This window comes from Mustela nigripes, chromosome 2, assembly GCF_022355385.1.
Source record: "Mustela nigripes isolate SB6536 chromosome 2, MUSNIG.SB6536, whole genome shotgun sequence".
NCBI lineage: Eukaryota > Metazoa > Chordata > Mammalia > Carnivora > Mustelidae > Mustela > Mustela nigripes.
Window position 1 is genome coordinate 21,351,772 of NC_081558.1, and position 20,340 is coordinate 21,372,111.

At 58.5% G+C, this 20,340-nt stretch overlaps 1 protein-coding gene across 1 annotated transcript in view; it reads left to right on the top strand.

The window, feature by feature from the left end:
• The window catches only part of DNAH1 (dynein axonemal heavy chain 1), a 75,887-nt gene that overhangs the window by 37,319 nt on the left and 18,228 nt on the right, over positions 1 to 20,340 (top strand). The window contains exons 23-47 of the mRNA XM_059389879.1: positions 828 to 949; positions 1,052 to 1,157; positions 1,641 to 1,820; positions 2,458 to 2,598; positions 3,238 to 3,401; positions 3,597 to 3,710; positions 4,186 to 4,374; positions 4,649 to 4,754; positions 5,421 to 5,534; positions 5,987 to 6,136; positions 7,433 to 7,519; positions 7,629 to 7,815; positions 10,136 to 10,227; positions 10,437 to 10,591; positions 11,720 to 11,897; positions 12,673 to 12,867; positions 12,957 to 13,076; positions 13,345 to 13,503; positions 13,649 to 13,756; positions 14,789 to 14,929; positions 15,083 to 15,243; positions 15,651 to 15,808; positions 16,180 to 16,353; positions 17,122 to 17,160; positions 19,202 to 19,380. Of these exons, the coding sequence (XP_059245862.1) occupies positions 828 to 949; positions 1,052 to 1,157; positions 1,641 to 1,820; positions 2,458 to 2,598; positions 3,238 to 3,401; positions 3,597 to 3,710; positions 4,186 to 4,374; positions 4,649 to 4,754; positions 5,421 to 5,534; positions 5,987 to 6,136; positions 7,433 to 7,519; positions 7,629 to 7,815; positions 10,136 to 10,227; positions 10,437 to 10,591; positions 11,720 to 11,897; positions 12,673 to 12,867; positions 12,957 to 13,076; positions 13,345 to 13,503; positions 13,649 to 13,756; positions 14,789 to 14,929; positions 15,083 to 15,243; positions 15,651 to 15,808; positions 16,180 to 16,353; positions 17,122 to 17,160; positions 19,202 to 19,380 (3,519 nt within the window). The remainder of the gene's footprint in view (positions 1 to 827; positions 950 to 1,051; positions 1,158 to 1,640; positions 1,821 to 2,457; positions 2,599 to 3,237; positions 3,402 to 3,596; positions 3,711 to 4,185; positions 4,375 to 4,648; positions 4,755 to 5,420; positions 5,535 to 5,986; positions 6,137 to 7,432; positions 7,520 to 7,628; positions 7,816 to 10,135; positions 10,228 to 10,436; positions 10,592 to 11,719; positions 11,898 to 12,672; positions 12,868 to 12,956; positions 13,077 to 13,344; positions 13,504 to 13,648; positions 13,757 to 14,788; positions 14,930 to 15,082; positions 15,244 to 15,650; positions 15,809 to 16,179; positions 16,354 to 17,121; positions 17,161 to 19,201; positions 19,381 to 20,340) is intronic.

Sequence of the window (20,340 nt, forward strand, 5' to 3'; positions counted from 1 at the left end):
CAGACTCTGCACCGAGCGTGGAGCCCGACACGGGGCTCGGTCTCACAAGCCTGAGATCGTGACCTGAGCTGAAACCAAGAGTCTGACGCTTAACCAGCTGAGCCACCCAGGTGTCCCTACATTATTAGGATGTTAGGGATTGTACTTACTTCTTTTATTATATATTTAGAGAGAACGTGTCTCGGGGAGGGACAGAGGGAAAAGGGAAAAAAGAATCTGAAGCCGACTCCATGCTGGGCGTGGACCCTGAGGCAGGGCTTGATCCCAGAAATCATGACCTGAGCTGAAACCAAGAGTTGGACGTTCAGTTGACTGAACCACCCAGGTGCCCCCTACATTAGGATTTTAAAGATTCTGACAAGTCCCACAACAAATAAAATTCCTTGGCTTTGTTTAACCCTAGTTCTTTTCTTTTTTTTTTTTTAAAGATCTTTTTTATTTATTAGAGAGAAAGAGGGAACATGAGCAGGTGGAAGGGACAGAGGGAGAGGGAGAGGAAAAAGCAGGCTCTCCGCTGAGCAGGGAGCCTGACACGGGGCTCTATCTCAGGACCCCGGAATCATGACCTGAGCCAAAGGCAGACGCTTAACTGACTAAACCACCCTGGTGCCCCTAATCCTAGTATTTTTTTATTTTTTTACCATAGACTATTTTCTGTGGATTGACAGGGGTGATGGATGTGGGCCCTGGCTCAGGGCCATTTTCCTGCCCTCTCTCCTTCCCAGGTCCTACTGGGGTCTCTGGGCAGTGCGGGTGCCCTCTGAGCCCACCTTCCTGCCTCCCAGTCTGACCGTGCTCACTTCCACTCTCTGGCCTGGGCCGTGCAGGTAATCAGTGTGTGCTCTGACCAGAGGCTGCTGGAGAGCCTGCGGGACTGCAACAAGCTGCTGGACATGGTGCAGAAGGGCCTCAGCGACTACTTGGAGACCAAGCGGGGCGCCTTCCCCAGGTGGGCACCGCCTGGCCCATGCCCACTGTCAGTGCTTGCCCGTGGGGCTGGGGCGTGAGGGTGTCTGACCCACTCCTTCACCCCTCCCTGTGCCCCTGGCAGATTCTACTTCCTGTCAGACGATGAACTACTCGAGATTCTGTCCCAGACAAAGGACCCCACAGCCGTGCAGCCCCACCTGCGCAAGTGCTTCGAGAACATTGCCCGGGTGGGTAACAGGGCCAGGGGTTCAGGTCTGGGAGCTCTGGGGCACCTTCCCAGGGAGGAGAGCTCTTTTCTGGCCCCAAGTCCTTTTAGCAGGAACTGAGGTGGCCCGTGAGATTCCTGGCCCTTGGAGACATCCAGGGCCATTGGGAGGAAGGGCACCTGTAGAACCCCCACCCAGCTCCGTAGAGTCCTGAGGTGCCGACTGGGCCGAGAAACCCAGGAAGCCAGGAAGTGGATGTTCCTGAGTCCCCTCATCCTCTCTTTGTCTACAAGGAAGGCCACACAGACCTTTGGGGGAGGGGGACAGGCAAGGCAGGCTTAGCCTCCTTCCCCAACTGGGCTGGGCCGCAGCTGTGGACAAGGCAAACCCCATATGCAGTCGGGGGACACAGTGGAGAGGGCAGGGCCAGCCCCAGGGCTGGGGCAGACGGGGCCTCTGGGCACACAGGGGGTAAGGCCGCTCTCACTCCTCCCCTGCCTGCAGCTGCAATTCCAGAAGGACCTGGAGATCACACACATGTTCTCGGCCGAGGGTGAAGAGGTGCAGCTGTCCTTCTCCATCTACCCGTCCAGCAACGTGGAGGACTGGCTGCGGGAGGTGGAGCACAGCATGAGGGCCAGCGTGCGGGACATCATCGAGAGAGCCATCAAGGCCTACCCCACGGTGAGCCATGCCACCTGTCCCAGCACAGCCTCGGTGACCCCCCGCTCCCTCACAGGGTCGCCTGCCCGCCTGCCTGTCTGCCTCATCCTCGGACTCTGCCTTGACCGCTGGAGCTCTTAGTCAGCCGGGGGTTCTCTGGGGGCAGGTGGTCCCTGGGGCTGCTGGAGGAGGAATCGGAAAATGGTCCAAAAACTGAGACGTGCCCCTGGAATGACTGGCTACTGTGGTTGTGTTTTACGTCCTCGCTGTGAGCCTGGCCTGGCCCAGGGCCTCCCCCACATCACCTCTCTCAGTCCATGGTCATGGACTGAGTCCATGCTGAGTTCACATACGCAGCTCCCTGTGGATTAGTTCAGAGATGTTTTCTGCCCAAAGGTGTATGATTTCAAAGTGGCAGGCAGGATTTGAACCCAGGACTGTGTTCCCCAATCCTAGGCTCCCATGCCTCCACTTCAAGGTCTCTGCTGAGGAAGTGAGGACTTGGCCCCATTCCAAGAGGCCCAGAGCTTAATGGCTTCTCTGCTTCTGAGGTGGAATTCACTACTTGGGCCCAGAAACACAGACAAAGTTTAAGCAAAAAAGAATGCACAGGCAGGGCTAGCCGCCCCTGGATCAGTTCTACCTATTATCTGTCTAGATGCCCAGGACCCAGTGGGTTCTAAAGTGGCCTGGCCAGGTGACCATTGCCGGGTGCCAGACCTACTGGACCATGGAGGTGGCAGAGGCTCTGAAGGCTGGGAACCTCAGTGACCAGCTGTTCCCCAAGCTGGCCCGGCAGGTAGGAGCCCAGGGAGTCTCCTTCTGTGGCCCTCCAGCCACCCCACACCCTGGGAAAAACTGCTTCCTCTGGGGGACTTCCCTTTGTTGATCCTGGAAGGTGTTTGGACTTAGAGCCAAAGAGCCAAACACTCAGGTGTTTGGACCCTGAAGTGAGTGTCTCACAACCTGCCACCCATGAGAGGGTCTGGTGGTCTGAGGAGAGCTCTGAGGCCAGGCAGGTGCCCCTCTGCCAGTGGTCAGTGAGGGAGCCACACGCTGGGGCCTCCGGCACTGTGTGGTGGGCTCTCCCTGCCCCCTCTGTGGGCCTCTGTGCCCCCGGCTCCTCACCATGCTCCTTCCTCGAGCTCCTTGCCAGGCTCCAGCTCCCGGCCCCCTGAAGGCTCCCAGGTCTCCGCATGCTACAGGGGCCGTGCATGTGGCTCCGGTTTTATTTGGTTTCCTGCCAGACTTCCCACGTGGCCAGCGCCCTGCCTGCCCTCCCCCTGCCTCGTCCCACACCCCATTCCCATCCTAGACCACCAGCTGCTCCCAGGACAGAGAGATTGTTCCTGGGGGAAGCACACCATCAGTGCACGGGAGAGGAAGCCTACCCAGCTCGACCACACCAATATCTGACAGCGTCCCCCCGCTCCTACAGCTCAGTGACCTGGTGGCCCTGGTGCGGGGAAAGCTGTCCCGCATGCAGCGGGCTGTGCTGTCAGCGCTAATTGTCATTGAGGTCCACGCCAAGGATGTGGTGAGCAAGCTGATCCAGGAGAACATAGTCAGCGTGAACGACTTCGAGTGGATCTCGCAGCTGAGGTGAGGATGCAGGGGCCCCTGGCGCAGTCACGTCCAAGGCCAGCGCAGGCTGGAGAGTCGGTCTCCAGTAGGCCCTGGGACAAGCTTTGGGCGGGGCACCTTGCTGCTTTCCTTCTCCACCTTTCCTGGGCCGCATGTCCTACCCAGCGGCCCGTGGTCCGCATGGTCTGGGAACATGTCTCCCTGCAATGCCAGGTACTACTGGACAAATAACAACCTGTATATCCGGGCTGTGAATGCTGAGTTCACGTACGGCTATGAGTACCTCGGCAACAGCGGGAGGCTTGTGATCACGCCCCTGACCGACCGGTGAGCCGCCCTCTCCCCACGTACGCTTCTACTCTGGTGCCTTCCCTCCAGCTCTGACTGGCCTGAGAGTCTGGGGGCCACAAGGCCCAGGGAGTCCATGCTGGGCCAGTCTATTAAAACAATGCAGGGTGAGGAGCACGGGCTTCAGGTTCAAAACCAGTTCTGACCCTCTGCTGGGCAACCTGGGACAGCTGACTCCCCGCTCTGTTCCCCAGTTTCCCCTGCAGCCTCCTCAGGGTGGTTATGAGAATTTCATGAGCCGAGGTGTAAAGCTTTTAAGCACACATGTAGCACTCTGGAAGCATCTAGAGGGTATGAGCTTTACTGATTTCATCAGTCACAGCTGCTTTTCAGGGTACCAGAGGAATTGGCTTGGGGGAAAGAACAGGCAACCCCTTTATAAAGTGAACCACTCCTAAGTCTCGGGGAACCCTGCGGAAGGAGTGTGGTCTCTGCTTACCTCTCGCTCCTGCAGATGCTACCTGACTCTGACTGGGGCTCTGCACCTCAAGTTTGGGGGAGCCCCAGCTGGCCCGGCTGGCACAGGGAAGACTGAGACTACCAAAGACCTGGGCAAGGCCTTGGCCATCCAGACTGTGGTGTTCAACTGCTCTGACCAGCTCGACTTCATGGCCATGGGCAAGTTCTTCAAGGGCCTGGCCAGGTGAGGATGCCCATGAGAGTGGCATAGGGCAGGGCAGGAAGGCTGATGCCACCTGAGAGGAGCCTCCTAGGATGGTGGAGGGGACAGGATGAAATAATAGGAATCAAAGGCTCGGCCCCTGGTGGGCACTGGGGTGGGGGGGTGGGGGTGGGAATATGACTGAGCTGGCCAAGAGGGCCATTGGAGGCTTCCTCCCAGCAGAGTCATAGGGGGCCCTTGGAGGTGTCAGGTGGGCTCAGAACTCCTATCCCCGCGTTGTCCTGACCGCACTTAGTGCCGGGGCCTGGGCCTGCTTCGATGAGTTCAACCGCATCGATATTGAGGTGCTCTCGGTGGTGGCACAGCAGATCACCACCATTCAGAAGGCTCAGCAACAGCGGGTGAGTATCACTTCATCTGTCCCCAGCATGCCCATGCTGCCACAGGCTCCCCATACCCGCGGCATCAAAAGCTAGGCATTCAGGCCTTCCCTGAGCCCAACCTCTTTTGTCTCGCAGGGGATGGGCAGCCCCACTCCCCCCTCGTGGAACTGTCCCTGAGGGACATTTGTAGCCAGTCAGGGAGCCCCACATGCCTGCCCCACTCTGGGGGCAACTTTCAGGCCAGGCTGTGGTGAATAAAGGGATCCCTCCCACATCCTGACCCTTATGGAAAGCCCCAACCTACTGTCCTTCCTCTAGCATCATTCAGAGTGACTAGAGGTCTCCTCCTGGCGACTGGAGCTGGGAGGCTGGGAGGAGCCCAGCCCCATCCCAGTAGGGCTCTGGATCCTAGTCAGAGCTGATCTAGATTGCCCAAGTATAGGAGAACCAGTGTCTAGAATTGGGGGTATGGTGGGGGTAGCAGGAGTTGTGTGAAGACCTCAGGGAGCCAGGACCTTGGAGGCCACCAGTGCCCACCAGGACCCAAGGTCTTAGGCCAGATCCTGAGAGAGGAGCGCACCTTCTCTCCTGGGCTGAGTGGCTATAGCCAGGACAGGGCATCCGCAGGGACAAGGGGGCCCATCCAGAGAGGAGGCAGGGTGAGCCAACCCCGTCCCCCTGTAGGTGGAACGCTTCATGTTTGAAGGCGTCGAGATCCCACTTGTGCCATCCTGCGCTGTGTTTATCACCATGAACCCAGGCTACGCCGGCCGCACCGAGCTGCCTGATAACCTGAAGGCGAGTGCTGGCACAGGGCAGCCCAAGAGGCTTCCCAGGGTACAGGAAAGCATGGGGCTGTGGCCTTAGATGTGCTGGAGCGCTATGCAAGGGCTCTCCGGGGCACCCCTCCCGCCCGGGGTTCCTGAGACCCACCCCTCAGCCATGGAGAGGAGGCCCCAGGCTTGTCCTCCGGCTTGGCAGAAGTCAGGGGACGGGTTCAGGTCAACACAAAGGACCAAGGACCCATTTCTAATGACAGAGCTGTCCAGCCATGGGGGAGGATAAGCAGCCTCGGCTATGGCGGCTGAGGTGCAGAGGGGATCCAAGCATCTGTGGGGCAGGAGGGCAGTGAGCCTATCTTCTGGGGGCTGAGGACCACCAAGCACCGAGAGGTCCAGAGAGTGGGCAGGACTCTGGGAGGGGAGGCCTGCCTCTCCGTTCACACGTCACATGGGTGCCCCGTGCCCCAGGCGCTCTTCCGACCGGTGGCCATGATGGTTCCGGATTATGCCATGATCGCAGAGATCTCCCTCTACTCCTTCGGCTTCAGTGAGGCCAATGTGCTGGCCAAGAAGATCACAACCACCTTCAAGCTGTCTTCCGAGCAGCTCAGCTCACAGGTGAGGCCCTGCCCTCACCAGGTTACAGAGTGTGAGAGCCGCCATCTGCCCTCTGTGAGCCCCATAACATAGGAATTACATCCCCACTTCTCAGCTGAGGGCTAGTTGGCTCAAGCGTTAGGAAACTGAGAGCCACACAACCCAAGGCTTAGGAGCAAGTACGCTGGGTCTTATGGGGCTAGAGCAGGACAGCAGCCCCCTGGCACCATGGGCCTTCCACTCAGTGTGCTGAGCCCAGCTTCCAGGGGCACCAGCCACTGGCACAGACCCCAGCCCTGCTGGCTAAGCTTCCCTGTTTGGCTCCCTTCTCAGGCAGGCCCCCCTCTGCGGTGGCAGAGATGAGCCAGCTCTGGGCTTACACGCTACCAGCTTAGTTCCTCTTTCTTCATAGTTCTAGAAAAAGTCATCCTAATGGGCTTTCTCTGGGTGACCTGCTCCTGCATGAACACCAATCACTGTGGCCAGGAGGAATCCAGGCTGACTCTGGCTAGCTGGGGCCCCCCAAGCCCCTGGGCTGGAGGAGATGTGGTCTGTTACTGGGAGAAACAGCGGCTGTCCACACAGCACAGCCTGGATGCCCACACCTCCGCACGCCTTCTTTCTCACCATCCACTTTCAAAAACGCTGCCTTCCCTGTTAACTGTGCGCACATGGTTCTGGAAGTGCAGAATCTTAAGTGGTAAGACTAGCCCAGTCACTTCATCCTGCTCCAAGTCCAAGACTTCCGGGAAATATGCTGGTCAGGTCCAGATGTAGCTCTCATGGTCTGGCCCCATAGGGGGAAAATGATAAAAAATGCTACGTCATGGAAACAGAACCAGCAACAAAGAAGGGAAAAGCTACAGTGGTGTGGCCAAAAAAGAATGTTAGAAGGAAACCCAAAGGCCCTTGGGGCCAACCTAGCTGTGGCACCCATGGGAACTCCTTCTGTCATGTTTTGAGGAAACCCAAGTACATTCCTGCCCCTGGTGCAGTGCTGGGACCACAGGACTCTGCCAGGGTCAGACCTACGTAGAGTCCTCACCCTCAGGGGCCAAGAGTCAAGCAGAAGCAGGCAGGGGCTGCAGACTAGGGAGGCCGGAGAAGGGAGAGAACCCCTGGGATGGTAAGGAGAAGGTGCCGGAGGCCTACAGTCCAGGGCACCTGGCTCAGGCTGGGGCTTGCAGGGGGTGTGACCTTGCAACTTCCAGCTGGGTGAGGGCCAGGTACCAGGCGGGGAGGCAGAGTGTGCCAGGCAGCTTCCCCCCCCCACCGAAGGCATAGGGCCCACCTGCCCCTCCTGTGCGGCAATAACAGGATCACTATGACTTCGGGATGAGAGCTGTGAAGACTGTGATCTCGGCCGCGGGGAACCTCAAGCGAGAAAACCCCAGCATGAGTGAGGTGAGCTCCGTCCAGAGAAGTGCAAGAATCTGGGCCGTGGGAGGTCTCCAGAGGGAGCGGAGGCATGTCTGACCCGGGTCCCCTGAAGGCTCCCCTCGCTCCGCTGCAGGAGCTGATATGCCTCCGGGCCATCCGAGACGTGAATGTACCCAAGTTCCTGCAGGAAGACCTCAAGCTCTTCTCCGGGATCGTATTGGACCTGTTCCCCACCGTCAAGGAGGAGGAGACAGACTATGGCATCCTGGACAAGGCCATTCGCCAGGCCTGTGAGAACAGCAACCTTAAGGATGTGGACGGTGAGCTTCCCCCGCCATCCCTGAGTGGCCTCCCTGGGATCCAGGGCAGGGGTGCAGAGATGGGGCAGTGTTGCCCCAGGGTCACTTACGCCCGGCCGAGTGTTATGGCAGGCTGGGGCTCTCGCCATGCAGTCCCCGGAATAGGGCAGGTGACCGATGTCTAGGAGAAAGTCCTCTCTCCCACTCATGCCTGTGTCACTCGACGTGGGAGTTTTCCCACACCAACCAGTTCTCCCACACCAGTTCTCCACTGGCTGTCCCACAATTCAGCTCAGTTCTAGCACTAACCAGAAGCACAAGTCACAAGCAGTCACAAGTAGTGGGTCCCCACGTTACCCACAACTTTTCAGCAGCTTGGCTACCGACCGAGGTTCCCACAACCTCCTCCTTAGGTTTGATCATTCGCTAGAACGGCTCACAGAACTCAGGGAAACACATTTGCTACTTATTCTGTAATAAAGGATACAAGAAAGGATACAGATGAACAGCCAGATGAAGAGAGACGTGGGCTGAGGTCTGCTCCTCCCAGCACATGGATGCGTTCATCCAGCAGGAGGCTCTCCAAACCCCATTCTTGGGGGGTTTTTATGGAGCCTTCATCATGTAGGCATGATAAATTATTATTATTATCAATCATTATCCACTCCCAGCCCCTTTCCCTCCTCTGGAGAATGGGGGAGTGAGCCTGACAATTCTAAGCATCTAACCATGGTTTAGTCTTCCTGGTGACCAGCCTGTTCCCAGAAGCCCGCCACCACGAGGTGCCTCATTAGAACAAAGGACATTCCTAGCACTCAGGAAATGACAAAGGAGCTCTGCGTCAGGAACCAGGGTCAAAGCCTAAGTGTTAGAAAGGAAGATTGTCCTAGCATTCTCTTTACAATGGTTTGAGGAGCTCTGCATCAGGAACCGGGGGCAGAGACCAACGTTCATTGTGCTGATTACTTTTCATTGGGGAAGCAGATCCTGTCACCAGCCCGAGACCCCTTCTTAGCCCCCTCCTTTTGTGGGGAGCAGTCACAGGACTCGGGCCCCTGTTGGGCCTTGCTCCTCCCCGACAGAGGCTGTCCTTTACCCCACCCTTACCTGCCTGGGGCAGCAGTGGGGTTTGATGCCGTCACTGGGGGAAATGGTGAGCCCTGCCCCACGACACCCAACGCCCACTGTCCTCTTTTGGAACAAAGCTTGTTGCTCCCATCTTGCACTTGCCCACACTCCTCCTGGAATACACCAGGAGGTCACTGGAATAAGCCCAGGTGTCACTGGGCTGAGGAGCGTTTGGGCCTTTCTTGAACTAACCTGTTACAAGGGCTACCACACAGATGGGAGCACCCTGGGGGAGGGCACCCTCAGTCTCCCTCTGACCCTAATCCTCTTCCCTGATAGAAGCTGGGGGTCTTCATGCAGCCACTGCGTGGCCGTGCCCCTTGAGCTCTGGTCTCACTGTCCCTAGCCTAGAGGACCTTTCCTCTCCTCCAGGACCCTCCCTGCCAATCCTTTATGCGGTGGGGGGGCGTTCCTCCAGGAAGTCACACCTGGCCATGTGGCCACCCTGGCTATACAGGACCCTCCTCTGGGGCCTGATGTGTTCAGGCTGCAGGGTCTGTCCCCCAAGCCCTCCCCTGTCCTTCATTCCCCATTGAACTCTGAGGCCACTTCCTGCCCACCAGGTCCCAGCGGGGTTGTTGAGGGAAGCCTCAAAATCTCTCCCTCGTGGCCTTGGGCCCGATTAGCTATCACTGGGTAACTGGACCTTGTCCCATTGGCATGGCCTCCCAGACATGCAGGGCCACAGCTCCCCCTGCCACCTCCCCAATACACTGTTGGGCCAAAGTGAGACATTCAGTCCCTACCTGTGTGGGCCTGGCCCTCTGCCTACAACGGGCAGCTAGCCCTACAGCTCTGGTCTTGATCAGTTGCAGCTGCTGATGCTGCGTTTCTGTCCCTGGGGTTTTGCCATGTATCAGCAGCCATTTCCTCAGGGCGGTGCTTTCTGTAGGCCTGGCAGAGGATTTGGGGGCTGGAGTTGCTTCTGGGGCTTGTGACACTGAGCAGGCCCATGCCAGATGGACACCTGACCAACGGGTTTTAGGGAATCAATCATGGTGGAAATCATGGCCGCCATTAGCAGAGTGCTTCCTCTTTGCCTGTCCCTGTGCTCAGGGCTTCACCTGCCCCTAGGTATATTGCCAGCTGCATTTTCTAGATGAGGAGACTGAGGCTCAGGGTAACCCACCTGAGGTTGCACAGCAAGCTAGTGGCAGAGCCAGGACCCGAGCCCATGTTCTGCGCCCTGAGTGCCACTGCCATGTCCCTCTAGGCTTCCTGACCAAGTGTATCCAGCTCTATGAGACCACAGTGGTGCGGCATGGCCTCATGCTCGTCGGGCCCACAGGTTCTGGCAAGAGCAATGTAAGTGGAGCCAAGCCAGGCAATTCACGACCCAGATCGTCTCCCGGGCGGGGGTGGTGTGTGGGTTGGGTTCTCGGCTGGGGTCTTAGTCCCCATTTGTACCTCCGTGGCCTCTAGAATGCCCTGCCTGCCCTCTGTGGCCTGCAGCCCACTGCAACCCTGTGCTCTGGGGAGCCAGGAGGCTCACTCTTGGGTGGCTGTCTCCCCAGTGTTACAGAGTCTTGGCAGCTGCCATGACGTCGCTGAAAGGACAGCCGTCCATCAGTGGCGGCACGTATGAGGCCGTCAGTTACTACGTGCTGAACCCCAAGTCCATCACAATGGGCCAGCTGTATGGAGAATTTGACCTGCTTACCCATGAGTGGTGAGTGGTCCCAACCTCTCTCCAGGGACCACCCTGAGCCCAGACCTCTGGGGGCTGTGAGCTATGGGCCTCTCTCCCCTAGTCCATTGGGAGCTCAGGAGCTCAGGCTCTGGAGTCCAAATGCCTGGGACTCCACTCACCACTGCACTTCCTTGCTGAGTGACCTTCCTCCCTCCCTGGCCCTGGTGCTGTCATCTGCGAAGTGGGCATAACAATGGCACCATGGTTCTGGGAAAGAGAAAATGAGCTTGACCTAGGGAAGATGTCTAGACAGTATGACACATGCCGAATTCTCAGTAAAGATTGCCTGCTCTCATGGCTCGAAGTCCCTCTCAGGTCCCCCACCCCCACACAGACACATGCATGTCAGGGAAAGTGCTCTGAGCTGGAGAAGAGCAACTAGGGGAAGACCCTCCAAACGTCAGCATGTGGGAGGCTTTTCTCTGGGGTCACTCTGTTTCTCTCAGGAAGTCTCCAGTCTCTGCGGAGGGTTCTGCTTGGCTCCAGGGTTCTGGAAACCCAGGGGGGTGTGGGCACTGGAGTGGGACAGTCACCCATCTTTCCAAACATGACTCCGGCCTGCTTCCCCGTTGCTGGTGAAGGGTCTCATCCACACCCACTCCAGGCTCTTGCGTGGGTGGTTGGGGGGCCTGGGGATCAGACCAGAAAGATGTCCCCCTACCCACCACTTTCCCAGGCCTTTGGTGCCTCTGAAGCGTGAGCCTTCCCGGGTTATGTGACAGGACCTGGATACCGCTCACGACCCATCCCTTGCCTTCCTGCAAGGTCATTTTCCCCATCTCCTTTTCCTCCCATCTCCCAGAACTGGATGGGCCTCCATTTCTGCTGGTGCCTCCTCCCCCACTTCCTTCTCTTCCCCAGGATACCATCTTTTATCTTCCTTTAATTTAACCTTAGTGATGATTCAGCAGAGAAGGAATATAAACGCACATTTTTATAGCCCCATGCTACACTGAAAAGTCCCATTTTCCCCATTGTTGTTTTTAAATGAATGAAGATATCAAAGAGAAAGACCCCCGCAGAGCAGGGCCAGACCAGCGGCCAGGTTTCCCTGGGAGCCATCTGGGTCTGCTGCCTGCCCCATCTCCCTCCTCCTGGTGGCTGCAGGACAGATGGGATTTTCCCCTCCCTCATCCGGGCGGGGGCCATCGCCTCCAACACCAACAAGAAGTGGTACATGTTTGACGGGCCGGTGGACGCCGTCTGGATAGAGAACATGAACACGGTGCTGGACGACAACAAGAAGCTGTGCCTCAGTTCCGGGGAGATCATCAAGCTCACCGAGGTACACTTGCCTGTCCGTCTTCCCAGCTCTCCTTGGCAGCTGAGTAGCCCCGGGGGCCGCAGTATGCTGGCCAGGCTCATCCCCCTCCCTCTCAGGGCCACAGCTGCCTCCCAGGGCATCCCCAAGCTCCTACACCTCAGCTGTGTCAGGGCAGCTGCCCCGCGTGGCCCTTCTGCAGCCCACATTCTGGGATGAGCTGGGCCTCAGTCTGGATGACCACCCACCGCTCTCCACTGACTCTGCCTTGTGCCTCCCAGGCCCACTTGTAGCCATGTGGGCCCAGTCTGGGTCAGACATCCTAGCAACGTGCCAGGAGTCAGGAGACAGGCTGTACACACCTGGCCCCAGGGCCACCCGCCTGGTGTGTGAGGTGCTGTTCTCAGAAAAGGAGGGCTGTCACCTGGTGTTAGAGCAGTTTGTGATAGCTACATGGAGCCGATCCCTTGAGCCCTCCTGAGAGCTCCCAGAAGTTCTGGAGCATGGCCCACAGCTCTTCTCACATTGTTCCAGGGCTCCAGGGACCCCAGAATGCCCTGGTCCTAGGCTGGCCAGAGAGCAGTCAGGAAGCTTCTGACTTCGGTTCTCCTCCCAGCCCCAGGGAGAGCTATGTTGTCACCTGAGGACTGAGGGTTCCTGAGGCCCCTCCACGGCCAGCCCCACAGCTTGCCCACAGTTACAGGATGGTCACCACCCCCCTGCCCAGCAGTTCTGCAGCCCTTTTCCCAGCCCTAGGAACTGGCAGCCTGCCCACTCACACAGTTCCTCCCCATGCCAGTCAATGACCATGATGTTCGAGGTGCAGGACCTGGCTGTGGCTTCCCCAGCCACAGTGTCCCGCTGTGGCATGGTGTACCTGGAACCCAGCATCCTGGGGCTCATGCCTTTTGTCGAGTGCTGGCTAAGGAGGCTCCCTGCCTTATTCAAGCCCTATGAGGAGCAGTTCAAGTTTCTCTTCGTCCGCTTCCTGGAGGTGAGCGAGGCCACTGTGTGCCCGGCCCAGGTGGGGCAATGGGGCGCTGTGGCCACCAGCCACAAGAGCCAGGTGCTCGTCCCCTGTAGGGATCCATCACATTCATCCGGCACTCAGTAAGGGAGGTGATCACCTCAACCAACAGCAACTTGACCCTGAGTCTCCTCAAGCTGCTAGACTGCTTCTTCAAGCCCTTCCTGCCAAAAGAGGTATAGCTCTGAGCAAGGGGGGCCGGGGCCCTGCTCCTTCCTATCCCTGCTCCCTGTGCCAGGGCACCCGAGGGTGCTGAGCCCCAAGCCCAGCTTTCTGGAAGAACAATTCAGATTGGCTCACATGGGTCATGGGGTCACCCCAACCTGTCTGCTACAGACACACCAGACCATGCAGCAGAGGCCCAAAGATGCCCCCCAACCCCACTTCCTTGGGCTGCTCAGCTCTGTTCTGGCCTGGGCCTGACACGGTCCCCACTGTCCCCAGGGCCTCAGGAAGATACCCCCAGAAAAGCTGAGTCGCATCCCAGAGCTGATCGAGCCCTGGTTCATCTTCTCCCTGATCTGGAGTGTGGGTGCCACAGGGGACAGCGCCAGCCGCATCAGCTTCAGCCACTGGCTCAGGATCAAGATGAAGATAGAAAACGTGAGAGGCGGCAGCCCCCAGGCTGGGCTCCCAGGTCCCAGAACGCTGGGGGTTCTGGGGCTGTCCATGGGGCCTAGGCCCCCCGGGACAGGCAGCCACACAAACTCCCAGGCCTCACAGCCTTGTTTTCTTCTGGTCCCTGCAGCTTACCCTGCACTTCCCGGAGGAGGGCCTGGTGTTCGATTACAGGCTGGAGGATGCAGGCATCAGCAGCTCCAATGACGATGAGGACGAGGATGAGGAGGGCAAACAGGTGAACTCAGGCCTGTGCCGAGGGGGCAAGCCCGGGAGGGCCCTCTGGGTGATGGTTGTCCTCATCAATGAATAAGGACCACGGAGAGGAGCCCATGCTGATGGGCTCAGGTGGGAGTCATTTGCATTAACTCGTGGATCCTCACAGACCCACAGTGTGGTTATGATTGTGCCCAATTTCCAGACAAGGAAACCGAGGCTCAGAGCAGCCACACCCAGCTAGTGAGCGGCAGAGCTGGACTTGAACATGGGACTGGGAGATGTTGGCCTTCCTCCCTTCCTGACCATAAGCATTGCCTCCTCCATGTTGATGCTGAAGCCAGGGATGGCTGCCGCAGTTCTACTTAAAAGTCCCATTTTCCTAGGGGCTGTGTGCCCTTAGGCTGAACAGCAAGCCCTCCTGGCCTGCCATGGTGTCCCATCCCTCCGATCAGCCAGCGAAGGATCCGGGAGTCTACTGTGCTTCCAGGGCCAGGACCCCACCCCAGGACAAGGAGGGGGCAGGGAGATATCTACAGGGACAGCCACTATGCGTGCTCCTGCTGGGGGTCGCACAGAGCACATTTGAGTCTAACCTGTGGTTTGACCCTAGTGAGCCCCCTCATCAAGGAAGGTCTGCAAGCTGGGTCAAGGCTGTGGAGGAAAGAATTCATGCAGGCAGGGATGGTGGGGGCAGCCAGGCTGCGGCATCTCTCTGTATACCAGTGATGCCAACACCTGTGGTTCCTCGGGTAGCCAGAAACTAAACAGCAAAGGTCTTTGACCGCTGGGCTGTCCAACTGCCAGAACATCTCCCTGACACCGAGACCTTGCAGTCCCTAGGAAGCCCCCTCACTCTCAGTGGCTTGTTCTGGGATTCCCCACCCTGAGCAGAGAGGGGGGCACAGGGCTTCCTGCTTCAGTCCTGAGCTGCCCCTCGCCTGGGCTCTCTTATCATGGCCTAGCAGTGAATTCCCTCGTCCTCCTGGTATGCTTGGCCAGAGCGGGGTGAGGCCGGCTTCCAGGCCCAACCCGGAGCGGCCTGTGCTTGCAGGTGGCCTGGGTGAAGTGGATGGACTCCTCGACTCCATTCACCATGATGCCGGATACCAGCTACTGCAACATCATCGTGCCTACCATGGACACGGTGCAGATGTCCTACCTGCTGGACATGCTCCTCATCAACCACAAGCCCGTGAGCACCCCTGCCATGCTCTGCTCCTCCCACACCCAGGCCCAAGCTGGGAGGTGGCTGGCCTCCCACGTGGACAGCCAGGTGGGGGGGGGGCGCTCCTGCCCTGCACCAGACCCAGTGAGAGTCTTGAACGAGTGATCCCTGTTCTCCCAGGTGCTGTGCATCGGGCCGACAGGCACAGGCAAGACCCTCACCATCTCCGACAAGCTCCTCAAGAACCTGCCGCCAGAGTATGTCAGCCACTTCCTCACCTTCTCAGCCCGCACTTCGGCCAACCAAACCCAGGACCTCATCGACAGCAAGCTGGACAAGAGGCAGGCACTGCCTTCCTTGTTCTGCCGCTGTGTGTTCTCCCAGCCTGGTTCAACCAGCCGTTTTCCCAACTCCTTGCCCAGTTATGCTCTTGGGTTTGCCAAAAACTTCCTAGAGGGCCCTGGGTGCTCTTACAGACTGGTCTGGGGACTCACCCATCAGGAATTCCTGAGCCAGGCTGTGGGTGTTTGTCCTGGGCTGTGTGGGGGTGGGGCTTGAGATCCGCCTGCTGAGCCCAGACTCCAGGAAGCGAAGTGTGATGTCCCAGGATGTGCAGACTGGGACCAAGGGCTGCTCAAGAGGGCTAACAATTCAGAGAGAGCTGAAGGCAGTGGCCATCTTACCAGCCCTGGATTCCCAGAAGACTTGGTGCCAATGTGGGCTGGGCTTACGCAGCCCCTCCCCACAGGCGAAAAGGTGTGTATGGGCCGCCCCTGGGGCGCAACTTTATCTTCTTCATTGATGACCTGAATATGCCAGCCTTGGAGACCTATGGCGCCCAGCCACCAATCGAGCTGTTGCGCCAGTGGATGGACCACTGCGGCTGGTATGACCGCAAGGTCATTGGTGAGTGCCAGCTGGCCTGGCCCAACAGGGGGGTGGGAGGGAGGTGCGGGCTGGGTGTGCTGGGCAGGACAGGGCGGCTCCTCCATTAGGCAGGGTAGGCACAGGGCCTACTGCTCACAGTACTTTTAGAGGGTCCCCAGAAATGTTTTGAATTCTTTTAAAATCACTGGGAAAATGAACTTTTAAGGGTCAAAGAACACTGTTAATTTATAATATTATATCTGTCTATATTCCAGTACTGTTATAAATGATCATTTTTAATGTTTTTTAGAGAGGAGGATGCCCTTGAAGGCCAAGTGCCTAGGGTCCACAAAAAGCCATTAATTTAGCTCTGGGCCCGGCTCCTTTCTGACTTCCTGCCTCCACTCCAGGAGCCTTCAAGCAGCTGGTGGACATCAATTTTGTTTGTGCCATGGGCCCCCCGGGCGGAGGCAGGAATGCCATCACCCCACGGCTGACACGCCACTTCAACTACCTGTCCTTTGCCGAGATGGACGAGGTCAGCAAGAAGCGCATCTTCTCCACCATCCTGGGCAGTTGGATGGGTGAGCACCGGGTGGAAGTCGGGGGGTGGTCCCGGGCAAAGGCAGAAGCCCAGGCTGGGTAAGCTACTCCTAGGACACCTGGGCAGCAGCTGGAAGGGGTGGAGTGGCAGTGAGGCAGTGACCTCAGCCCTGGCTTCACCCTTTACTCAGCTGTGTTACCTTTGGCAAATTCATGAACCTCTTTGAGCCTCAGTTTCTCCATCTGTATAATGGGTGGTGATATTAGTGCCCACCCTCCCAAGCTGTGAAGGTTAAATAAGACACTGGATGTAGTATCTAGCATGAAGCCTAGCACGTGGTGATTGCTGAATATATGATTTATACATGTGTATACTTGTGTCTTCACCTGCATAAGTACACACGTGTATGTTCGTATTTACCCAGAAAAGCTGGCAGAAGGGTGTTACTTTTATAAATCAGGAAAAACCACCAAGATAGAATAGACAACGTGGCTCTGACCTTCCACTCTATCAGGATGCAGTCTTCCCCCATTAACCCACCTCCTGCCTAAGATACACTCTGACCTTGAACTCCCCTTGGCATTGTGCCAGGTGGTGGGTGATGAGAGTCAGGCCTCCATTCCTCTGGCCTGGCCTGCCCTGCCATCAGTGGTGATAGGCCCAGGGAGGGATGGGGACCACATTGCTCTTAGGAGAGGTGGTGCTGGGGGGATGCTCTGGGAGCTGCTCCGCCTGGCCTAGCTGGCCAAGACATGCAGCAGGGGACCCACCTAACTCTGAGCCCCACGTCTCTCCCCCAACCCTCTAGATGGACTCCTCGGGGAGAGAAGTTACCGGGATCCCGTGCGTAAGTGCCGGCCTGGAGCAGGGCCTGGATGGGGTGGGCTGCTGGTTCCTGGGTGAGCCTTGGACTCCAGGTGGGGGTGGCCGGGGCTGGGTCCCCAGGGCCACAGAGAACCATCGTCTGATTCTCTGGAGTAAATGCCTTCATAGGCTCATTCAACCGATCACATAACAGTCAGCCCTTTAGTGCCTGGAATGTCCAGGCATTGTCCCGCCCACAGTAAAAGCAAGGTAAACGTGAGCTGAATGAGTGAATAAAGCAAGCCAACAAACTCCTGCCCTGTGCAGAGGAGCAGAGGCTCCCAGGAGGCCGGCCCTCTCAGAGGAGCAGGCATCTCTGGTGTGGCAGCCCTGCACAGGGCAGATCAGGCGGTCACTGAAGCAGGGTAACGGACGGCGTCAGATCTCCAGCCCCGCCGCATGTCCCACCCTTCCTGTTAGCTCAGCTGAAGGAGGCCATTGGAAGACAGTACCCTCCCAAGGCTTCCATGTCCCCCACACCCCTGCACCCAGGCCACCGTTGGTCCTGTCTTTTCTCCTGTTGCTGGGAATGGACGGTTCTTCTCCGGGGCTCAGCCAAAGAGCCCTTCTCGTAAACCCGAATCCCACCCCAGACTGTCTGCTGGAGAGCGTGGCTCCACCTCCCAGCACACAGCATAAGCACACGTGTGTGTGTGGCCCATCCTCACCAGGCCATTCCATCAGCCTGATGCATCCGGATGTCCCCCATGTTAACGACAAAACACAAAACAGTCGCTTTGGGCCCCCCACCCCCATCCCAGCCGTCTCTCAAGTTCTCTGCTCGTGCAGATGGCACAGCTCAAGAGCATTGTCTCTTCAGCTGCCATCAGCCACCATTCCCACTTTACCTCGTGCCTCAACAGTCCCCGGAGAGTGCCCTTGTCCCCAGTGGTTCTCAGATGGCCTGACCAACCGTTAGCTCTCTCAGTCTCACGTTCCCGGGCTTCACTGTTGCTGGAGGGCAGCCCCTCCTCTCAGGTCAGGTCCACTGCCCCATCCCCATGCCCTCACCACACCCGAGCCTCCCATCCTGTCCTGTAGCCATCTCAGCCTGAGGGACCCATCCATGCGTTCACTGGGATCACACTCTTCCTCTCCTCAACTGCAGGCAAGGGCCCACGTCCCAACGGTGACAGGCAGAGCCATCCCTGCCCCTCATCACCTCTCAACTCTCACCTCCCCTCACTGGTCCTTAACACCCCAGGCCTCGGCATGCTTGCTCCGGTTCCGGGCCTGCCCTCCCTTCTCCAGCTGTCTGCTCGAGCATCCGTCCTCACACAGCCTCCCCCAGCACTATGTGAAATGCCCCCAACCCCAGCTCACCGGACAAAGGCAGTGAGAGAGAAGCAGGCTTCCCGCTGAGCAGAGAGTCTGATGTGGGACTCAATCCCAGGACCCTGAGATCATGACCTGAGCCGAATGCAGAGGCTTTAACCCACTGAGCCACCCAGGCGCCCTGGGATACTACTCTCTTGCAGCCGGCCTTTGCAAGGCCCACCACTGTCCGCCTGTCCACAGAGCCCCGCAGGGTGGCAGCTAGAGGGGGAGGAGTGTGTCTGTGGGGCCACCCTCTGTGCCCAGGACCAAGAACAGTGTCTAGGTTGACTAATGGATAAGCCCTCCTGCCCCTTTACTCATTTCTCACTCCCTCTGCCCCAAGTTCCCACGGCCTCACAAGGCAAGGGAGCAAGGGACCGGCCCCGCACTGACCGCATTAGTATCCCTGGCCCCACGGGTGTGCCCCAGCGCACGACAGCGTGTGCCGGAAATGAGGCCATGGGCAGGTGGGTGGGGAGCTCAGAGCAAGAGATTCCTCACCCCGAGCTGGGGGCATCACATCAGCAAGAGCTTGTGGTGGAGCTGACATCCCAGAGGGGCTGAAGGCTGGGTGGCACCCAAGCCCGCAGGCTGGGGACAAGGCACCCAGGGGAGAACACAGCCCTGGCAAAGGGGGTTAGCATCCTTGGAGGCTATATGGGGGGCACCCGCCTGTAGGACTCAGGCCCACCCTCCTGTTCCCACAGCTGGGGCCCCCGCCATCGCCCGCTTCACGAGTCCCCTCGTGGAAGCCACCATCATGGTGTACTCCACCATCACCTCCCAGCTGCTGCCCACCCCGGCCAAGTCCCACTACACCTTCAACCTGAGGGACCTCTCCAAGGTCTTCCAGGGCATGCTCATGGCCGACCCAGCTAAGGTCGAGGTGAGGACCCGGCAGGCTCCCTTCCCAGTGTCCAGGGAGCAGAGCCCACAGTGGCCCCACTGTCCTCTCCAGCTCCTTGGTCTTTGACATTACTGTTGCAGCACTGCTTAACCTTGATCTGGCCAGGCCCTGAGTGGCACTGGGGGCAGGCTGGGCTCCAGACCCCCTGCTTTCCTACAGCTGAGCCCCGTCTTGCAGCTCAGATCCATGCCTAGAATGGCAGCGGTGATGGGGATCCCACAGAAAGATCTAGGGCAGCACAAGGGAGAGAGAGAGGGTGCCTGGTGAGGCCCTGTGTAGGAGATTTGGGAAGCAGAGTGAGGGGGATACACTCGAGGAACCAGACGCCCAGGTGGATGGAGCAGGACGGCAGCAGGGAGTGGGCTGTCAGGGTGCTGGTGGGGGGCTGGGGCTGACAGCTGTGGAAGCCATAGCGTCCTGAAGATGCTGGGAGGCATGGAGGGGTGTGGGGGACAGATTTGCCCTTGGAATGGGGGCTGGATGCATCAGTATGTGTAGAGCCTGGGGCCAGGGATACTTGGTGAATGGGATAGGCGCCAGCCCTGGCCTTGCCACACTATAGCCCAAAAGGTAGAGAGAAGGGCCTGGGGGGTTCCTAAGGGCCATCCACTCATTGTGGGGGTGAAGGAGGGGAGAGGCAGGATGGAGGCGGCAGCAAACACAGAGATGGGAGCAGAGCCAGAGGGTCTTGCTGAGTGGCTAGAGGTGGGGTGTCGGGGTGTTGGGGTGTCGGGAAGGTATAAGGAGAAGCAGGCATTCCTCCCAGGCCTGGGGTTTGAGCTGCTGCGGGGGCCCTGAGAGGGGGGATGCTGACAACCGGCTAAGGCAGCGGGGTCCCAGCAGGCACTTGGCCAGTGGGGGGTGGGGCAGGGGGAGGGGAGGTGCAGTTGGTGCAGCGTGGGACGGATGTGGGGGGTGGGACGGGCCGTGCCGACTGAC